General features: G+C 39.4%; 1 protein-coding gene across 1 annotated transcript in view; it reads right to left on the reverse strand.

Moving 5' to 3' along the window:
• Window positions 1-8,721: 8,721 nt before the first annotated feature.
• ARFGEF3 (ARFGEF family member 3) overlaps window positions 8,722-23,084 on the reverse strand; it is a 127,346-nt gene continuing 112,983 nt past the window's right edge. The window contains exons 30-31 of the mRNA XM_060114612.1: window positions 11,366-12,584; window positions 8,722-9,987 (exon numbers count right to left, since the gene is read on the reverse strand). Coding sequence (XP_059970595.1) covers window positions 9,796-9,987; window positions 11,366-12,584 — 1,411 coding nt within the window. The 3' untranslated portion in view covers window positions 8,722-9,795. The remainder of the gene's footprint in view (window positions 9,988-11,365; window positions 12,585-23,084) is intronic.

Raw genomic sequence — 23,084 nt, forward strand, 5'->3', positions numbered from 1 at the left:
TTTTCTAATGAGTGATATAAAATATTTATCAAAGCTAAATCATAATAGAAGTTTTGATCATAAGCCAAATAGTTGAAGCATATCAAGTCTCTAAAGAAATACATATAGATTTATGTACACATTGTATTTATTGCTGGATGTTAAAAATGGAAGAATTGGTATCGACCTAGAAGTTATTTCCAAAGTGTTCGGTTAAAGAGATCTGCATCTGAGCTGCTGACCTCCTCTTATAAGACTGGCACAAGATGTTAAGCTTTCTGTGTTGTAGTGCCTTCCTGGATGTGAATGTCAAGGATATGTACACATTAGATCTCAAGTATAAATCGTCTTGCAGAATAGTGGGGCTAGTTATGAAATGGGTTATTCTCTAACACATAGTCGTTAGCAGCTATTAGGCATTAGCATTTACAAAGCACTGCAACATTGGGGCTTTCACGTTATCTTTCACTTTACGGAGCAGGAACCCGAGCTCTGTATGCAAGTGTTGTCTGGTCTTCCTACTCCCAGGAAGGGGCAAAGCGTAGGATGTGAAGTCAGCTTTTCTGGCTAAGGTCCAAGGCCCTCTCTACGCTGCTACAGCTGTCTCTAAGAACATGGTTGGTCCCTTGTTGGTGATTTCCTTATGCAAAGTATGTTAGTGTCTATTTTAGATTTATTTTGTTCATACAATGGAAGGGGCTGAGTCTTAGCAGTACAACTGTGAGATTACCAGAGTGTATGACAGAATGATAGAATCATGATTTAAGGTCATATACACAAATTCCATCCATTTTGTATGGCTTTTATCCCTCTAGTGGCCAAATAGCAGTTTTCCACAATTTGGGTATGATGATTCCTAGGCTTATACTATTAATAGGCTTTTGAAAGAGTCAATTTAAAAACTGCAATCCAATAAGATAATGAAGTTAAAAGCGGCTGTATTTGGTCTTCCCTGGTGGCACAGTTGTTGGGAGTCCGCCTGCCGATGCAGGGGACGCGGGTTCGTGCCCCGGTCCGGGAGGATCCCACGTGCCGCGAAGCGGCTTGGCCCGTGAGCCATGGTTGCTGGGCCTGCGCGTCCGGAGCCTGTGCTCCGCAACGGGAGGGGCCGCAGCAGTGAGAAACCCGCGTACTGCAGGGGGAAAAAAAAAAAAAAAAAAAGTGGCTGTATTTTTCTTTTTGATATTACCTTTTAATAACAATCTCCCTATTTAAGGATTTGGTTGTTTATGAACAATCAAGGTAATACATTCGTTTAGTTCTTTTAAATGAATAAGCTACATCAATATGTACTGATAACATGAATTTGATATACATTCTTATGAAGAAAGACATCAAAATAATATTGTAAAACAAGCCCTCTTTTTATTTTTATTTATTTATTTATTTATTTGCGGTACGTGGACCTCTCACTGTTGTGGCCTCTCCCGTTGCGGAGCACAGGCTCCGGACGCGAAGGCTCAGCGGCCACGACTCACGGGCCCAGCTGCTTCGCGGCATGTGGGATCCTCCCGGACCGGGGCACGAACCCATGTCGCCTGCATCGGCAGGCGGACTCTCAACTACTGCGCCACCAGGGAAGCCCCAGTCCTCTTTTTAAAAAGGAAACAATGGTATATATGTAGTAGATATATATATAGTAAATATTATATATAATGTAGTATAATACTGTATATAATACTGTTATATATATATTTTTCTTCAAATGTATTTTCTAGGCATTCACCAAATTGTCAAGTGACTATCTCTGTATTGTAGAATTGGAAGGGGGAGTTTCTTCAGAGTTATGAAACGCCAAGGAAAGGAACCTAGTTCATTTAGCAAAATTCTGTAAACAGGATATTTACATAGATTTTGATATATTTATTCAGTGAAGAAAATGGTTTCACAGATCAGATTTTTTTGATGCATTTGAATCTTTATTCTACAACACAAGCAACATAAATACAATATCTTTTAAAATATTTTCTCTTTAGAATTTTCATCTTCACCTCAGATAAAATGTACACAAAATACACTTGCAAGCTTGCTTACAGGAACCTGTTAAACAACACAGATTATATCAAATCAAATAGTTATATCAACATATAAAGGATGGTGGTTTTCATTTTTTTTTTTTAAATAAATGTGACCAAACTGACTAAAAAAGAAGACAAAACAAAAACTGTACTTCCTTGACAAGTCCTTTGGAGTAAACAAAATGCTTCAAGGCTCCTGGTGAATAGGGTTGAAGGGATGAGTTTTGCATTCTATGGATAAAATGGTATACGGACTCAAATCATTATGGCTATACCAAGCTTCATTTATTTATAATTTTCAGTGAAAACAAGTCTAGTCTTTGGCATAATACAAGAAAGGATAAAAGGACCCTTACCACCTGTTGGCTTTACTTAGAGTGGGAGATGGTAGCAGGGGAACCGATTATAATGTAATTTATCTAAGTCTATTCCTCTTAGAACAGCAGGAAAATCATCTTGAATCAATCTTTTGGCATGATTAGGGCAATAAACTTCTTATTCTTGCCCCCATCCCCTCCCATCCACTAAAAACAAATTAAGAAACAAAACCAAACAAAACCAGCCTTTCCCTCTAGGCACCTGCTCCTGCCCCATTCATGCCATACCTGGAAATTCTACCACATGGTTTCAATTGAAGTGAAACCAAACATATCAAAAAGCATTCATCTTTGTCCAGTTTTACCTATTGTGTGGGAAACCAAGTTTTATTAGAGAGAACCACTTCCAACAAAAATTGGATGAAAGAAGAGAGAGGGAGGAACCCCAAGTTGCCTGTACCTAGTCACGAGGCAGCCGTGGTGGCCACTGGTGGCTGGTAGAGCCAGGGCCGTGAGCTTCCCAACTTTAAGAGAAAACATACTTTACATGTTAGTTTAAAAGACTGGCTTTTGGATTCCTCCCTCCCCTTTTTGGCACCAGCTGGTAAAACAAAAATAAATTATTATTAGAGATTAATTTTTAAAATTTAATTCAACATCCGTTATTATTAAAAAAACTAAATGCACACATAATTTCCAAAAATGGTTAGGGGAAATGAAACTGCAATAGAAAAGCTTCAATTATTCCTGTCTACAGAGGCAAGGACTTGAATCCTTGACATCATTAACACTGATGTGCTTTCTCATCTCACTAATTCTAGTAAATATAGTCATTAACTTTCTACTTATATAACAGTTTAACTAATGTCAGGATACTTAAACAGAAGCCTTTAGAGAAACTTACTGAATCAATAAAAATTTTGTGTCATTAGTATAGTTTACACAAGGGAGATGATTTTGAGGTACTCAATTTTTTTTCTCTTGAATTATTACCTCTATGGTCCTTATTTTGTTTAATGGAAAAAGGATTTCCAAAACTAATTAACTGAATACAGAGTTAAGAGATAAACTAAGGCCCTATCTATATTTAACATGATTTCACTGTATTCCCAAAGCATACTGATGCGCTTTTACGTTTTTCTCCTCATTTGGAAGATGAGATAATGAATATGGTCTTGATTGTGTAAATACATGCACAACACAACATATATAATGAAAAGTCCTTAAAACAGGCACATGTGCTGCTCAAAAGGGAGTTGGTTCCACTTGCAAATTCCCGTGAAGCCATTTGGTAGACTCTTTACAGATATGTAGGAAATTAAAATATTAATTTATACCAGATAGTTAAGTGAAAGATGAAGGCACATCAAGTAGTAAAATATCATCTTGATGTGCTGATATTCTGGTGACTAATGAGGGATATAAAACTACTGGCAAGCGAGCAACTACTCAAAAATTTCTGGAAGCCAGGAGCCAAGGTTGTGATGGAATCAACATGGAAACATCTCATCAAAACTATGGACAGAAGAAATTAAAACACTACATACTTTAAAATCACCTTCAGTACAAGTCAAAAAGTCAACATGATACAAAAGGTCATCCATAGAGTTAATGTTTCTAAATACAAAGACGAGAAGCTTACATTGATCTCACTGTTCCATAGAACTTATACATTCATTGTCTTCTACCTTGTAAAAATCAATTGTTGGCATAATAAACCTGGACACTGGGAAGACTGAACAGCAATGCTGTAGAGAATCCAATTCCAAGTTGTCTGCCCAAGGTGAAGTTCAGTTTTTCTCTAGTGCTTGATAAGTCAGGCTGATCTTAAAGGGAGTAGTTAGAATTTTTTTCCAGGTATTGGTCCTCAAAGTGTGGTCCCCAGACCAGCAGCACTGGCCTCATCTGGGAACTTGTTAGAAATGCATATTTCTAGGCCTACTGAATCAGATACTCTGGGCTCCGGACCAGCAATCTGTGCCTTAACAAGACCTCCAGGTGACTCTGATATGTGCTAAAGTTTGACAACTACTGTCCTAACGTCAAAAGATACTAGACGACCACTACTTGAACTTTCAGGATAGGAATTAACAGTACAAACAATTTTTGGTAGTTGAAAAGGCTGGAACGACTGTAATTGGATGGAATTCAGCAGAAGTTGACTGCAGCTGTGTCACTAAGATGGCCAGCTAGCTAGTCTCTCCTCCCTAGACCCCCCTTGTGTTATCACACAAAGATTAGAGGGGAAAGGTTTTGGATGGTGCTAGCGGTGTGGTAGTGGGTTTTTCTTCAACTGATAAGTACTGCCCCTCTTTACAAGGAAATTAGGCATTGTTCTCAAGTAGGTTTCTCCTACATTATCCTAGGGGATGATTTTTTTTTTTAAGTCTATATTCCCTGAAGTAATAATTGTATTTTGGAAATCTAAATGGTGTTCTAATCCAAAACCTTAATTATTAGTTACTTCCATATCAAATACAAATATTACAATACAGCCAGAGGAAAGGGATCTCACGAAAGACAGAGACAGTTTTCTAGGTTGCTGCACTCGTGAAGGAGAGCACATTTTTTTTGGATGAGGCATAATTATAAATTCTTTACCCAATTTCATAAATCTTGCCATAAACAAGCTCATAAATTCAATAAAAAGTGCTTAAAAATAGTCTTTTGCTTTTTTAAGGCCACACTAAATCTTCCTAAATGGTACCCAAGCAGATGTAAGTTCTGTCATTCACTTACTGCATTGTGTTGGATTTTTCCTTCTGCCTGTTTCCTTGTCTACAAGGCAAGTAGAAATATTTAGGTGTCATGGCACATGGTTACTCTGGATATTGACCTGATGCCCTCAGTACCTGAATCTTTAAGCAATCTTGTCTGACCAGTTGCTTCTTCTTCAGAGAATGTGCATTTTGAAAAATGGTCATTTATTTTGCATATTCCCAAAGTTTGATGATGACCTACAGTTTCGTCCTATATACTTCCAGGGGAAGCAAGTAGAGAGGCACTGTTGGCTACAGGGCACTTTCTTCTGAGTGATTAAATCGTAATTGGTAAAGGTCAACAAATTGTTGCTGTCATTCCAGACAGAGACTGTCATGTTTTTCCGCATAATAGCTGGCCATGGACAATATTATTCCATCATTTCCACCTAATTTGGTGAGTTTCCTAAATTACCACTGAGGATCTGCTTTAAGATTAAAGTTTAGATTTTGTTTTCTTTATTTTCAAACATAAAAATATTATGTTATATATGACCTTACTATGCCTAAACACTATCTTTTTCTTTTAACCCTATTGAAAAATCCCCATAACATTATAGATAGGGACATCAATGTAATATCTTCAACTCATTTTAACTGTTTAATTCCTTGAAACACTGAAGTGTTCACACTGTGCACTTAGACATGGTGTTGTAGAGAGAGCCTGGCCTTTGAATTCAGGAACATCTCTTTTGCAACCAACTTTGCCATTTATGGGTTATCTGGGGCAAATTTCTGAACCTCTCTGGGTCTGCATCCTTATCTGAAAAAATGAGGACAATACCTGTTTCACAATGTTATTGTGGGAATTAAATATGGTAAGTAGGTAAAGGTCCACATTCTCAGAGGCACTCAGTGATGTCACCTCCCCCCACTCCTGTTTGTAACCTCTTGCTATTGTTATCAGCTCCAAACAGAGGTCTTCATTTTTTTTTCTTTGCTGTACGCGGGCCTCTCACTGTTGTGGCCTCTCCTGTTGTGGAGCACAGGCTCCGGACGCGCAGGCTCAGCGGCCATGGCTCACGGGCCCAGCCGCTCCGCGGCATGTGGGATCTTCCCGGACCGGGGCACGAACCCGTGTCCCCTGCATCGGCAGGTGGACTCTCAATCACTGCATCACCAGGGAAGCCCCAGAGGTCTTCATTTTGCTTAGTTTGATAGGACTGACACAAATGGATTTTTCTTTCTGAGAAAGAAAACTTTCCTACATAAGCAATACTATGATGTATTTGGGGAAGTCAAAAATATCTATTATATAATTGCATTACCTTGTTATAGTTAAGGCTATTTGACTCTCTCAACTGACTCTGTATAAGCCTTCTCTTTGGAACAACAAGAACAGCAACGACAAAGCCTAGTGATCGCTGTACCAAGAAGTTTCAATTTATAGGTACTTTGGAATTATGATAACATTTTGTCATGTTTGATTTAGTCTGAGCTGTTTTATATGTTAGCATCTGCCTTGGTCAGTCATTAAATAGCCTAAAAGTGGTAAAAGTTGCCCTAGTTTTGTATGGATGGAGAAGGCAGGAAAGTAATAAGGGGAGAGATGACAAGAGGGTGTAAAGAGACAGCCTAAGCATCTGTCAAAGCTGATCAGGAGATGCAAGAGGTAGGAGAGATCCTATGAACAATTTATTAGTCCTCCATCAAATCTAAGTCCTCCTATGGCAAGGAGAAATCTGTTGCAGAGTGTGGTGTACTTGGCTGGGCTATTCAGTCAGGAATTCTTTTGCACTTTTGAGTTTTCTAGTGTGCTTCCTCACTTTGGAAAAGATGAACACTACCAAAATATTAGAAAAAGAATAAATCTCAGCCAGAGGGTAACACACTTTTGGCAGTAAATACAGGCAACTAAAAGCAATAAAAATCTTATTCTGCTTAGATCTGAAAATATACGGTAATAGCTATTGTAACTACAAAGATTTGTCTTGACCTTGGTCTTTCAGAGACTATGGGAGGGAATGAAAGAAGAGATGGGGCAAGGCAGAAATGGAGACACCAGGAAGACTGAGGGACTGATGGGGCAGTGTGGGGAGGGACCACTCATCTACTAAGGGTTTTTACATACGTCCCTTTCTTCTTCACCCCTGGGAAGATTTGACTGACTTCGCTATGACCTGAAGTGTACTATTCCTCGGAGATTATTTGCATCAAGCCATGTCCTTTTTGAAAACTGCAAATACCTCTGAGAAGTATTACTGTGACTTAGCTAATTTTCCAGCTGAAATCTGACATGCATGTGATGCACAGAGTGTGTTGGGAATGGAGGTGGGTTGAAGACTGCTGTGGGCCAGAGGGGTGGTCTACAGAAAAAATGACGGGAAGGGACGAAAACCCTCTGACAAAATTGTAGGTAAAGAATGATGTACATCCTCTCATCTTTTATTCTTGGGACCCGTAATTAGGCTGGTACTAGTGCAATGTTTGAATACAGAATGGGGTAAACTTGTTTTCATAAGCTAGCCATGAATCCCACAATAGAGAATCTATCAAGACAATGAATTCTGACTTCTAAACGGTTAACAACTTCCAGGACATGACCTTCATGAATTGAGACTGGCTTCCTTTGAATTTTTATACTTTATAAAAAGTTGCTAGATATAAACATTTTGTAATTACTCTGATTTGATAATACTCTGCTTTGCTGAAGCTCCCCCCACCCCCGTAAACTGCGGAATGCTCACAGGCTCACAAGGAAATGAACCTTAGATGAGCTACAAAAAGAAACAAAACAACAATGGTGTACTGCTTTTGTTTAAAAAAAAAAAAGTATCTACCCAACTTTCAATTCTACTTACAAAATATAAAAAATCTAAAGTATAGAACACAACTTATTGCTATCCCAACGATTCATTGCTTGTTAACATCAAATTGTTGATCTGTTTCTAAACTTGCATTATTGTCTAATGAGCAAACACTAAAGGCAAAGAGTGTTTTGTGGAACTGGAAAAACATCTTCTGAATTCTGTGGTGATCTCCGGATGGCATAGCGAATGATAAGGTTCTTTCTTTTAGATTGCCTAAATAAATCAGGGAACCCTGTCTTCCTCTTAACCTCGTAGATAGTTATATATTCCCAAGGAAGACAAAGTTTACAAATACCAGCACTGAATAAAGCTGTCAGTTTTAAATCCTTACTTCCACCCTTAAGAGTTGATGTTTGAGGGATATTTTCAATTACGAATAATTTTTAGGAGCTGGGAAAATTAAAACGTATCTCTTAGCAACTAACTCTTTAGAATGTGTGTGAGTGGCCTTGACTGAGGAGTTTCAATCACTATTATAATTTAAGAAATATTAAATATACTGTAAATAATAAGATAAAGATTCCAAATTAATTTTCTAGTAATAATTAGGAAAATAAATATCTAGTTAAAATATGCCTGAATGAAAAGACCTGAAACAGAGGGCACATCTACTTGCCAGAGAGGAGAAATATTTTAAACTGAAAAACTTCATTTCCTAAACTTCATTCTGTGTCCTTTTCTCCTGTAGTTTTATTTTCTTCTGAGACTAGAGTGTGTATGAACGACACCATAATTTCATATGATGGTTGTCTAATATTTTCAGATTTAAAATGATTTCATCATCACCTCCTTTCCCACCCCTTCCAGCTGTCTCCCTAACCCCACACTTCCTGCTCCCTTCCCTGAGAAGTCTGTTCATTGGACGGTGAATTCTTGAGTTCCTTTCTTCCAAGGGTGTTGATATAAAATGAGTTGTTTTGTTTTCTTAAAGACAAAATGTTATACCTTATGTTCAGATAATTGTGGAGCATAGAAATGTGTGTGCAACAAGGAACTAAGGCACCATTTTTTCTTTCCCTTTTCATTTTTGCATTGGGAACAAAAGCAAAGACTTTTGGGACAGTCAGGTGGCCGGTCTTAAGTCATTTGGCACTATCTGTATCAGCCAATACCACTGAGTACTACGTGTCAAAGGCTGCCATGCCACAGACTTAAAATCCTGCCATGAAAGAATTTCCTTCCTTTAGAAGTAGGGAAGTGAAGGCACAATAGTACCTTACATGAGGAAGTTGGCAAATACCAACCAGAAAATCTTGACAACTTAGGAACAATTTTGAAATGTTCTGGAATATTTTACAGAGGAAGTAAGTCATCCCTTTCTTGATTATGACACCCAAGAATACATTTTTCCAACTGTTTTCTTCCCTGCCGAACTCATAATCATAATATAAATCTTCCTCCAATTAATCATGTCTGGTAATCATGTCTGTGTGTATATCAGCTTGACTTACCAGCAGATATTTCTTTAGCTATTGCATTTTTTAAAATGATGGATCGCCTGGGTTCAATCCCTGGTCGGGGAACTAGATCCTGCAGGCATGCTGCAACTAAGACCCGGTGCAGCCCAAATAAATAAATAAAATGATGGATCAATGTAATGTTTTCAAAGGAGTGGCCCTTGAAAGTGACTCATTTGGGGATAATATTGCAGGCAAAAGCATTGGGAAATAAGATTTAGAAATGTGTCAAGGAATGTAGAGTCTTCTGAAATTATGTGCAAATTTAGAGTTTCACTTGTGTCATCCAGATACAACCTTAGTATCCAGAATGGCCCCAATGCTGATTAGCTAGGGAGCAACTGGGTGTTCTCTGAGTCACTGGGGCTGGTGGTGGGGAAAATGCTATCAGCTGGATTGGCAGACATACTCTAAACCCTCCTAGTGTATTTCCTTGGGAATGGAATGTGAGTCTTCTACACAATGATGTCATAGACACGGCCCACTCTGCCGAGCCATTCTCTCACAGCCTGGCGAACTCTGATGTCAGTCACGTGACAGGTCAGCTGGCTGATGCATGGGAACACTGCTGGCTGGAGTGCTGTGAAGGTCTGGTCTGGAAGGATCTGAATCTGATTGAGAACTGTTAGCACCATGTTGGTCCATGCCTAAGAGAAAGGAATTAAGAGAATTAGCAGTTTTCTCCAGCGGTTTCATTTGTACTCTTAAGTGTGGCTAATATGCAAATGAGTTTTCTCAGGCTTTAGGCTTCAATAAATGTAGTCTTTACTAATTTAATGCACTTATAATAAAACATCAGTTTAAGTTCATATATATATATATATACATATATATATATATATATATATAAAAGGACTAGCAGAGACTCATTTCACATTAGGAATACATTATTTCTAGCTTTTACAAAATACAAAAATCTTACTCCTCAGATTTTTAAAAACTCTCTTGCCTTCTCATGATGAGATTTTCATAGGCCATATGACATTTTTAATCAGCGGTCTCTCTAATGTCTAGAGAACTTGGAATAGGTCAACCTTAATTTAGGGTAACTTTTGAAATCATAAGCAAATCTCCAAGACATGAAAAAGCAATTAAGATTTGTTATTTGTCAAGAAGGTCATCTGTTAAAGAATAACCTTACATCTCAGTTTGACTGGGTACTTTTACAAATACAGTCTAAGATGATTTTTGTGGATTCTGAACTATGAAGTTTAGTTCTATGTTCAAGACACATCAGAGGAAAAAAGTATCTTGCAAGATTCATACTAATTCCAAATTTATGTTCATTCTAAGAATACATTCCTGTATAGGTCCATAGAATCCTAGGGCCCAAGAGCTCCTATCTTACTATGCCTGCAACAGGAATCTACAACTTAAAATAAACATCCAGATTACTTTTAAAGGGCTCTCCATGAGTTTAGATCCTTCTATCTTTCTTTTCCCATCTCATCTTTTCTTAAATTGAATGAAACAGTACCCCTCTTCTTTACTTCTCAAGCTCATTTTTGGGAGGTACCACAGAATTGCAAATATTAATTATATAAAGGAATAGGAACACTCTGAAAATGAGAATTTTTATGTGCTCAGGATGGGCTAGAAAAACAATTCATTTGGAATAACCACATAATATGCACTTTGCCTTTTCCCTTTACATAATTCTTCATAACTACAGAATTGCTTCAGAGCTATCTTCAAATGATTAACTGGCATTGAGTCCTGGGTTTAAGTCCATCTATTTTCTAAGCTTTGGCGTCATCTTATTTACACAGGTGGGTTCCTAATTCTCAGTAGTATCTGTTATAACCCATAAAAACAATTCCTGAAATTAAATGAGAATACAATTTCAGTTTCACAAGGATATACTGATGGATCCTATGTCTTAGGGGCAGGCAGTCCCCTGACTTTGGAGGCTCATAACATGTCTGAGTGCTCCCAGAGGGGCACAGGTGCGTCACTGGTACTGGCTTCCCTCCTGCATGGCCGGCTGTGGACCCTTGCATCCTCCAGCGGGGGGCGGGTACCCACCTGGATCTGGGCTTCGGCGTCCCTTGCGGAGATACTCCGGGAGCTGCCGGTGGAGCCCGAGCGGGGCCTCTTCTCCTGGCGCAGCAGCTCGGGGCCAGCGCTGAAGGAGTGCCGCATCTGCCCCTGGTCCATCAGGTGCTGGGGCCGCTGGAGCAGCGGGGAGCCTTGGCCCCTGGGCCCCAGTGGCTCTCCCTTCTTCTCCACCTTGACCTCTTTGGGGAAGGAGGGCAGGTTATGCTGTTGTTTCCTCTTCTTGTACTCGGTCATCAGCTTTGAGATGGTCTTGTCAGCTGCCATGGTGTAGATTTTGTTGCCGGCGTTCTCCCACCACTCCTTCTTGCGGCTGGGGTCCTTCTTCTCCACCTTGGGGCTCGGGGGCAGCAGCAGCATTTCCCCGCTGGTCCCCCTCAGGCTCGGCGGCTCGCCCGCGTGATCGCGGGTCTGACTGCGGTCATCCTCGGAAGGCGTGTCTTTCCCCGAGAAGCCCCCAGTGGACGGGGTGGATGACCCCGACTGGAAGGAGGGAAGGATGAAGAAAGGGTCACTCTTGAAGATCGGTGCCTCCTCCATACTGTTTTCCAGGTCCAAGTGCATCTGGATGTAGTTATTACACAGCTCCATGCACAGCTTGTGAAGCCTCTTGATCAGCCACACCCAGTCCGCGTTGCTGATGGGCTGGACACTGAGGGAGGGCATCCGAGCCCTCCACTGCCTCTTCTCCTTGCCTCTAGGGGGGCTCACCTGGGCGGTCTCCTCAAAAATGTCTTCATCTTCTGATGAACACTGCTGGGAGGAATCTGTGCTCCTCTCATCGTCCTCAAAAAGGACCTTCTTCACTTGCTCAGCAGTGATGGTTTCTTGGTTGCTGAGAACAGCACAGACCAGTGCATGGAAATAAATGTTAAAACTCATGGCAGACTGGCGGTAGAGGTTGGCAGCTCCCCCGATGCCAGACACTTTCTTCAGCAGGCACTTCAACCCAGGGCTGGTGTCAAACTCTCTGGCCGTCCTGTAGGAGTCCAACAGCAGGTCAAAGATGACGGCCAAGTTCTGCATGGAGATGTATCTGAGGAAGCCGGCCAGCTTGGTTTCTGGCACTTGGATCTTCTCCTCCCCAGGAGAGGGGCCTTTGACAAACTCTTCTAACAAGATATCATATAAGTTCTGGAGTAACACTTGATGGGATAGTAAACTCACCACAATTTCCCTGAAGGAAACACTTCAAATGAAAAGAAAGGCATTGATTAGTAGCCAGTTGCCTTATATGAGTTACCTTAAAGCAATTCAGACCTTACACAAACAGAATGACTAGGCAAAATTACAAACTAAACGACTTGTATTTTAATGTCTTTCTTCAAAAAGGACACATTTCTTGGGGCATTACAAGATGACAATTTTAATCATGATTAATGGAATTCCTGACACTTTTAAAATCTGGGAGCTATAGAATTAATATTATGATATTGAGTTAACGATTCTCAACAAGACTTAGGGAACAAATAGAACAATTTTATAAAAAAATTTTTAACGTAGACACAATTATGGTATATGACCTGTTTTCTTTCGTAGTTATGAGTAATAAAACAAATCAAGAAAGTAACAAGTTCTGTTGAGTTATAGTAATTTTAATTGGCTTTTTCCCTACCCTTTGCCATTTTTCCTTAATCCCAAAGCTTTTACTATTTTTTTAAGTGGTGGCTGAGGAATTTTTAATAAATGGAAAAACTAAAATATAATAATTAACATTATGCTTGGACATTTGAGTTCATTTTGTCTCCCCAGTTTCATTTTTTCCTGCATATCTAGGAATGAAGTCTTTATTTCACTAAGACAGGCTTAAGAGCTGAAAATCTCTCTTCTGCTAGTTATCTAGGGAATCCAAGAAATAGCTAATTGCAAGATTCCACGTTTTTCTTTAACTGGTTGCATCATTTTATCTTGTGCAAGGATAGCCTCTGAAGGTACAAAGTCAGGATGTGACAGCACGTTGTATAACATACCCAGACAAAGGCAATATTCCATATAGGCTTGGGGGAAGAGAGAGGAAGAAGGAAGTATTTACTGGTCTGCACATTCCAGGTACAGGAATTCTGACTACAACTGTCAAGTACGTCAACTCTGCTAAGACACCTAGCTATGAGAATGCCCGGAGAGATTTGCTTTTAAATTTAGAGTATAGTTGATTAACAATGTTGTGTTAGTTTCAGGTGTACGGAGAGTGATTCAGTTATACATATACATGTATCTATTCTTTTTCAAATTCTTTTCCCAGTTAGGTTATTACAGAGTATTGAGCAGAGTTCCTTCCCTGTGTTACACAGTAGGTCCTTGTTGGTTATCTATTTTAAATATAGCAATGTGTACCAGTCAACCCCAAATTCCCAATCTATCCCTCCCCTCCATACTTCCCCTCTGGTAACCATAAGTTCATTCACTAAATCTGTGAGTCTGTCTCTGCTTTGTACATAAGTTTGTACCATTGTTTCTGGATTCTGCATATAAGCGATATCATATGATATTTGTCTTTCTTTGTCTGACTTACTTCACTTAGTATGATCATCTCCAGGTCCATCCATGTTGCTGCAAATGGCATTATTTCATTCTTTTTAATGGCTGAGTAATATTCCATTGTATATATGAGCCACATCTTCTTTATCCATTCATCTGTCAATGCACAGATGAATGTTTCCATGTCTTGGCTATTGTAAACAGCGCTGCAATGAACAATGGGGTGCATGAACCATTTTTCCCTGGATATATGCCCAGGAGTGGGATTGCTGGAACATATTGCTGGATCATAGCTCTGTTTTCAGTTTCTTAAGGAACATCCATACTGTTCTCCATAGTGGCTGTACCAATTTACATTCCCACCAACAGTGTAGGAGGGTTCCCTTTTCTCCACACCCTCTCCAGCATTTATTGTTTGTAGACTTTTTGATAATGGCCATTCTGACGGGTGTGAGGTGATATCTCATTGTAGTCTTGATTTGCATTTCTCTAATTAGAGATCTTGAGCATCTTTTCATGTGCTTCCTGGCCATGTGTATGTCTTCTTTGGAGAAATGTCTATTTAGGTGTTCTGCCCATTTTATGATTGGGTTGTTTGTTTTTTTCAATATTGAGCTGCATGAGCTGTTTGTAAATTTTGGAGATTAATCCCTTGTTGGTCACATTGTTTGCAAATATTTTCTCCCATTCTGTGGGTTGTCCTTTTGTTTATGGTTTCCTTTGCTGTGCAAAATCTTTTGAGCTTAATTAGGTCCCATTTGTTTATTTTTCTTTTCACCTCCATTATTGTAGGAGACGGAATGAAAAAGATATTGCTGCAATTTATGTCAAAGAGTGTTCTGCTTATATCTTCCTCTAAGAGTTTTATAATATCTGGTCTTAGATTTAGGTCTTTATTCCATTTTGAGTTTATTGTTGTGTATGGTGTTAAAGAATGTTCTAATTTCATTTTTTTACATGTAGCTGTCCAGTTTCCCTGGCACCATTTTTTGAAGAGATTGTCTTTTCTCAGTTATATAGTCTTGCCTCCTTTGTTGTAGATTAATTGACTATAGTTGTGTGGGTTTGTTTCTGGGCTTTCTATCCTGTTCCGTTGATCTATATTTCTGTTTTTGTGCCAGTACCATACTGTTTTGATGACTGTAGCTTTGTAGTATAGTCTGAAGTCTGGGAGCCTGATTCCTCCAGCTCTGTTTATCTTTCTCAAGATTGCTTTGGGGCTTCCCTAGTGGTGCAGTGGTTAAGAATCCGCCTGCCAATGCAGGGGACACAGGTTCGAGCCCTGGTCCGGGAAGATCCCACATGCCGTGGAACAACTAAACCCGTGCGCCACAACTACTGAGCCTGCTCTCTAGAGCCTGTGAGCCACAACTACTGAAGCCCATGTGCCTAGAGCCTGTGCTCTGCAACAAGAGAAGCCACCGCAAAAAGAAGCCTGCGCACCGCAACGAAGAGTAGTCCCCACTCTCAGCAACTAGAGAAAACCCACATGCAGCAGCAAAGACCCAATGCAGCCAAAAATTAAATAAATGAATAAATAAATTAATTTTAAAAAAAGATTGCTGGGCTTCCCTGGTGGCGCAGTGGTTGAGAGTCCAACTGCCAATGCAGGGGACGCGGGTTCGTGCCCTGGTCTGGGAAGATCCCACATGCTGCAGAGCGGCTGGGCCCATGAGCCATGGCCACTGAGCCTGTGCATCCAGAACCTGTGCTCCGCAATGGGAGAGGCCACAACAGTGAGAGGCCCACGTACCACACACACAAAAAAATAATAAGATTGCTTTGGCTATTTGGGGTCTGTTATGTGTCTATACAAATTTTAAATGTTTTTGTTCTAGTCCTATGAAAAATGCCATTGGTAATCTGATAGGGATTGCACTGAATCTGTAGATTGCCTTGGGTAGTATAGTCATTTTGACACTATTGATTCTTCCAGTCCAAGAACATGGTATATCTTTCCAACTGTTTGTGTCATCTTCAATTTCTTTCATCAGTGTCATAATTTTCAGAGTACAGGTCCTTTGCCTTCTTAGGTAGGTTTATTCCTAGGTATTTTATTCTTTTTGATGTGATGGTAAGTGGGATTGTTTCTTTAATTTCACTTTCTGACCGTTCATTGTTAGCGTACAGAAATGCAACAGATTTCTCTGTATTTATTTTGTATCCTGCAACTTTACCAGTTTCATTGATGAGCTCTAGTAGTTTTCTGGTATCATCTTTAGGATTTTCTATGTATACTATCATGTTATCTGCAATCAGTGGCAGTTTTACTTCTTTTTTCCAATTTGGATTCCCTCTATTTCTTTTTCTTCTCTGATTGCTGTGTCTAGGACTTCCAAAATTATGTTGAATAAAAGTGATGAGAGTGGACATCCTTGTCCTGATCTTACAGGAAATGCTTTCAGTTTTTCACTGTTGGGTATGATTTTAGCAGTAGGTTCATCATATATGGCCTTTATTATGTTGAGGTATGTTTCCTCTATGCCCACTTTCTGGAGATTTTTAAAATCATAAATGGGTATTGAATTTTGTCAAAATATTTTTCTGCATCTATTGAGATGATCATATAGTTTTTATTCTTCAATTTGTTGATGCGGTGTATTACACTGATTGATTTGCGGATATTGAAAAACCCTTGTATCCCTGGGATAAATCCCACTTGATCATGGTGTATGATCCTTTTAATGTGTTGTTGGATTTGGTGTGCTAGTATTTTGTGGAGGATTTTTGCATCTACATTCATCAGTGATATTGGCCTTTAACTTTATTTCTTTTTTTTGTTGTTGTATCTTTGTTTGGTTTTCGTATCAGGGTGATGGTGGCCTCATAGAATGAGTTTGGGAGTGTTCCTTCCTCTGCAATTTTTTGGAAGACTTTGAGAACGATGAGTGTTAGCTCTTCTCTAAATGTTTGGTAGAATTCACCTGTGAAGCCATCTGGCCCTGGTATTTTGTTGGGAGCTTTTTTTTTTTTTTTTTTTTTGTGGTATGTGGGCCTCTCACTGTTGTGGCCTCTCCCGTTGCAGAGCACAGGCTCCGGACGCACAGGCTCAGTGGCCATGGCTCACGGGCCCAGCCGCCCCGCGGCACGTGGGATCTTCCCAGACCAGGGCATGAACCTGTGTCCCCTGCATCGGCAGGCGGACTCTCAACCACTGCGCCACAAGGGAAGCCCTGGGAGTTTTTTAATCACAGTTTTAATTTCAGTACTTGTGATTGGTCTTTTCATATTTTCTATTTCTTCCTGGTTCAGTCTTGGGAGATTGTACCTTTATAAGGATTTGTCCATTTCTTCCAGGTTGTCCATTTTATTGGCATATAGTTGCTTATAATAGTCTCTTATGGTCCTTTGTATTTCTGTGGTATCCATTGTAACTTCTCCTTTTTCATTTCTAATTTTATTGACTTGAGCTCTCTTCCCTCTTTTTCTTGAGTCTGGCTAAAGGTTTATCAAATTTTTTAATCTTCTCAACGAACCAGCTTTTAGTTTCATTGATCTTTTTATTGTTTTCTTTGTCTGTATCTCATTTATTTCTGCTCTGATGTTTATGGTGTCTTTCCTTCTACTGACTTTGGGGTTTTTTTGTTCTTGTTTCTCTAGTTGCTTTAGGTGTAAGATTAGGTTGTTTATTTGAGATTTTTCTTGTTTCCTGACATAAGATTGTATTGCTATAAACTTCCCTGTTAGAACTTCTTTTGCTGCATCCCATAGGTTTTAGATTATCATGCTTTCATTTTCATTCATCTCTAGGTCTTTTTTGCTTTCCTCTTTGATTTCTTCAGTGATCCATTCATTGTTTAGTAGCATATTGTTTAGCCTCTATGTATTTGTGTTTTTTAGTTTTTTTCTTGTAGTTGATTTCTAATCTCATAGCATTGTGGTCGGAAAAGATGCTTGATATGATTTCAATTTTCTTAAATTTACCAAGGCTCGCTTTGTGGCCCAGCATGTGATCAATCCTGGAGAATATTCCATGTGCACTTGAAAAGAATGTGTATTCTGCTGCTTTTGGATGGAATGCTCTATAAATATCAGTTAAATCCTTGTGGTTTAATGTGTCATTTAAAGCCTGTGTTCCCTTATTTATTTTCTGTCTGGATGATCTGTCCATTGATGTAAGTGGGATGTTAAAGTCCCCCACTATTATTATGTTACTGTTGATTTCTCTTTTATGGCTGTTAGGAGCACCTCAATATATAAGGCAGATACTATGTTGGGTGCATATATATTTGCCATTGTTATATCTTCTTGGATCGATCCCTTGATCATTATGTAGTGTCCTTCTTTGTTTCTTGTAACAATCTTTAAAGTCTATTTTGCCTTATATAAATATTGCTATTCCAGCTTTCTTTTGATTTCCATTTGCACGGAATACATTTTGCCATTCACTCACTTTCAGTCTCTATGTGTTCCTAGATCTGAAGTGGGTCTCCTGTAGACAGCATATATATACGTGTTGTTTTTGTATCCATTCAGCCAGTCTGTGTCTTTTGGTTGGAGCATTTAATCCATTTACATTTAAAGTAATTATTGATATGTATACTCTTATTGCCATTTTATTGGTTTTGAATTTGTTTTTGTAGGTGCTTTTTCTTCCCTTCCTTTTTTGTTCTCTTCTCTTGTGATTTGATGACTAACTTTAGTGTTGTGTTTGGATTACTTTTTCTTTTTTGTGTGTGTATCTATTGTAGATTTTCGGTTTGCAGTTACCATGAGGTTTTTGATATAGAAGTTTATATAAAAGCAAGATTGTTTTAAGTTGCTGTTCTTTTAATTTTAAATGCATTTCCAATATCCTGCATTTGTGATCTCCTCTTCTCACAATTGCTGGTTTTCATATCATATTTGTGTGCAGATTGTTTCCTATTTTTACTGTACGTTTGCCTTTACCAGTGAACTTTTCCATTCATAATTTTCTTGTTTTCAGTTGTGGCTTTTTCTTTTCTTCTTAGAGAAGTTCCTTTAGCATTTGTTGCAAAGCTGGTCTGGTGGTGCTGAATTCTCTTAGCTTTTGCTTGTCTGTAAATCTTTTGATTTCTCTGCCAAATCTGAATGAGAGCCTCGCTGGGTAGAATATTCTTGGTTGTAGGTTTTTCCCTTCCATCACTTTATAATCCCACTCCCTTCTGGCCTGCAGAGTTTCTGCTGAGAAATCAGCTGATAACCTTATGGGAATTCCCTTGTAGGTTGTTTCTTTTCCCTTGTTGCTTTTAATATTTTTTCTTTAATTTTTATGTGTCTCAGTGTGTTCCTCCTTGGGTTTATCCTGCCTGGGACTCTGCATTTTCTGGACTTGGGTGACTGTTTCTTTTCCTATGTTAGGGAAGTTTTTAGCTTATCTCTTCAAATATTTTCTTAGGTCCTTTCTCTTCTCCTTCTGGGGCCCCTATAATGTGAATGTTGGTGCATTTAATGTTGTCCCAGAGGTCTCTTCGGCTGTCCTCCTTTCTTTTCATTCTTTTTTCTTTATTCTGTTCCACAGCGGTGATTTCCATCATTCTGTATTCCAGCTCACTTATCTATTCTTCTGCCCCAGTTATTCTACTATTGATTCCTTCTAGTGTATTTTTCATTTCGGTTATTATATTGTTTGTTTGTTCTTTAGTTCTTCTATGTCTTTGTTTCTTGTATCTACTCAATCTGTGCCTCTATTCTTTTTTTCAACATCTTGGACATCTTTACTATCATTACTCTGAATTCTTTTTTAGGCAGATTGACTAGGCTCCACTTCACTTAGTTGTTCTTCTGGGGTTTTATCTTGTTCTTTCATCTGGGACATATTCCTTTGCCATATCATTTTGTCTGACTTTGTGATTGCAGTTTCCATTCCACAGGCTGCAGGGTTGTAGTCCTTCTTGCTTCTGCTCTCTGCCCCCTGGTGGATGAGGCTGTCTAAGAGACCTGTGCAGGCTTCCTGGTGGGAGGGACTGGTACCTGTCCACTGGTGGGTGGAGCTGGATCTCTTCCCTCTGGTGGGCAGGGCCATGTCAGGGGGTGTGTTTATCGAGCAGCTATTTATTCAGGAAGACTTTAAGCAGCCTGCCTGCTGATGGGTGGGGCTGTGTTCCTTCCCTGTTGGTTGTTTGGCCTGAGGCATCCCAGCACTGGAGCCTACAGGCTGTTGGGTGGGGCCAGGTCTTGGTGAGAAAACGGCAGCCTCCAAGAGTGCTCACACCAATGAATATTCACCAGAACTGCTGCCACCAGTGTCCTTGTCCCTGCAGTGAACCAGAGCCACCCCCCACCCCCAACTCTGTAGGAGACCCTCTGATACTAGCAGGTAAGTCTGACCAGTCTCTTATGAGGTCTCTGCTTTTCTCCCTGGGTACTGTGCGTGAGACCCTGTGTGTGCCCTCCAAGAGTGGGGTTTCTGTCTCCTCCAGTCCTGTGGAATTCCTGTGATCAAACCCTGCTGGCCTTCAAAGCCAGATTCTCTGGGGGCTCCTCCTCCAGACCCCCAGGCTGGGGAGCCTGATGTGGGCCTCAGACCTTTCACTCCTATGCGAGAACTTCTGTGGTATAATTGTTTTTTCAGTTTGTGGGTCGCCCACCTGGTGTGTATGGGATTTGATTTTATCACGATTGTGCCCCTGTTACTGTCTCATTGTGGCTGCTTCTTTGTCTTTGGATGTAGGGTATCTTTTTTGGTAGGTTCCAGCATTTATTTCACAGTGGTTGTTCAGCAGTTAGTTGTGATTTTGGTTTTCCCATAAGAAGGGGTGAGCTCATGTCCTTCTACTCCACCATCTTCAAACCCAAAGCTTTTAGAATCTTTTTGAAGTTGGTTTATAGGCACCAAATCAGTTTTCCAGGATTAAAAATGTTAATGCTTTAGGTACATATGTATAAAAGCTTTAGTGCTTCCAGTGTGTGAGATAGAGAAGGTCTAAACACTGAAATGTTTTTTAACTTTAGAGGTATTATGGGGCTAATATTTTCAAAGAAAGAAATTAAAGAAATTGATAATTTAATTTGCAGCCTTCTATAACAAACCTAGGAGAGAAAACAGCATTCACTCAGCACAGGCTAATTCCTTTCTGCATCCTTTTCTGCCAGCACAGACGTGGGACTTGTTTGTGGGCCTTGGTTGTGCATTTGGGGGAGGTGGGAGAGGGTGAATGCTCCCTAGACATCTGGCCAGATCTCCTGGTTGAGAAGCAGGTGCAACCCACCAGTCATGACAACTTCCTAATCAGGGCACAGCCCTGATAAGGCAACATTAGAAGTGAATGCTCACATTTTGGTGATTCAGCCCCTTTTGTTTGGCTGGATTCCTGTACTAAGAAAACATTCTCAATTCCAATTTCAACATTTTAATTCACCAATGTGGTTTTGGGTTTATGGTTTTCCATTCTTTTCACTGCTTAGAATTTCATGAAAATGATGTTGCAAACTAATTCCCATAACTGGATAATGACAAAATTACAACTCATTCATACTACTGATTTCCAAAGTCCAACTGTTACATTAAATACTTAAAAAATTTTTATTGGAGTATAGTTGATTTACAATGTCATGTTAGTTTCAGGTGTACAGCAAAGTGCATCAGTTACTATATCTCATACATATTACATATATACCTATATCTCCTTTTAAGATTCTGTTCCCATATAGGTCATTACAGAGTATTGAGTTCCCTGTGCTATACAGTAGGTTCTTATTAGTTATCTATTTTATATATAGTAGTGTATATATGTCAATCCCAATCTCTCTCCCCCCTCCCTTTCCCCCCTGGTAACCATTAGTTTGTTTTCTACATCTGTGACTATTTCTGTTTTGTAAATAAGTTCATTTGTACCATTTTTTAAGACCATGAATTTAAAAATTACTTTTGTAACTAGCAGGAAAAATATTTTAACTCACAAAAAAGAACAAAAATCCTCCCATACATTTTTTAAAGGTTGATTTTGACCTTCATGTAGTGGTATCTCAAAACATCATACTTTCAGCAAAAATGGAATATGTACAAAGGGCTCACAAACAGTAACCCCTTCTAACATATCACTTAAGCAACTTTTTTGTGGTAAAATATATATAACCTGATGTTACCATTTTAACCATTTTTAAAAGTTCAATTCAGTAGCATTAAGTACATGCACAATGTTGTGTAACCATCACCACTATCTATTTCTAGAACTTTTTCATCATCACAAACAGAAACTCTGAACCCATTAAATGGTAACTCCCCATCCCCCCCCAATTCCCCCACCATAGAAGTTACTTGAGGTATTAGGAGACCTGAATATGCACTCTTTTGAAGAAGCAGGCTGTGAAAGCCACCAATTTGGTCTAGTGCTTCATGTCCACAACTACAGGACACTAACTAAGAAGGGAAATCCTGTCACTTATCACTGGGCTGGCCTCCCCACTATACCTTAAATCTTCAAGGGACAGGGCAGTGCCTTTCTCATCTTCTTGTCCCAGGGCAAATGTATGCTGAGAGAAGCATTCAAAACAAACCAAAATAACAAAAACCAGATTAGTTCTGAGTGCAGGTGCCTGGAAGAAATGGTCTCCTTGAGCAGTGGCTCTGACACTTCAACCCCATCCTGCTGGCAGCCTGGACTCCTGAACCTTCAGAAGTCATCTGTCGATGGACACTTAGGTTGCTTCCATGTCTGGGCTACTGTAAATAGAGCTGCAGTGAACACTGTGGTACATGACTCTTTTTGAAGTATGGTTTTCTCTGGGTATATGCCCAGTAGTGCGATTGCTGGGTCATATGGTAGTTCTATTTTTAGTTTTTTAAGGAACCTCCATACTGTTCTGCATAGTGGCTGTATCAATTTACATTCCCACCAACAGTGCAAGAGGGTTCCCTTTTCTCCACACCCTCTCCAGCATTTATTATTTGTAGATTTTTTGATGGTGGCCATTCTGACCAGTATGAGATGATATCTCATTGTAGTTCTGATTTGCATTTCTCTATGATTTTTCTCTATGATTAATGATGTTGAGCATTCTTTCATGTGTTTGTTGGCAATCTATATATCTTCTTTGGAGAAATGTCTATTTAGGTCTTCTGCCCATTTTTGGATTGGGTTGTTTGTTTTTTTGATATTGAGCTGCATGAACTGCTTGTAAATTTTGGAGATTAATCCTTTGTCAGTTGCTTCATTTGCAAATATTTTCTCCCATTCTGAGAGTTGTCTTTTGGTCTTGTTTATGGTGTCCTTTGCTGTGCAAAAGCTTTTAAGTTTCATTAGGATAT

Source organism: Mesoplodon densirostris, chromosome 12 (assembly GCF_025265405.1).
Source record: "Mesoplodon densirostris isolate mMesDen1 chromosome 12, mMesDen1 primary haplotype, whole genome shotgun sequence".
Lineage (NCBI taxonomy): Eukaryota > Metazoa > Chordata > Mammalia > Artiodactyla > Ziphiidae > Mesoplodon > Mesoplodon densirostris.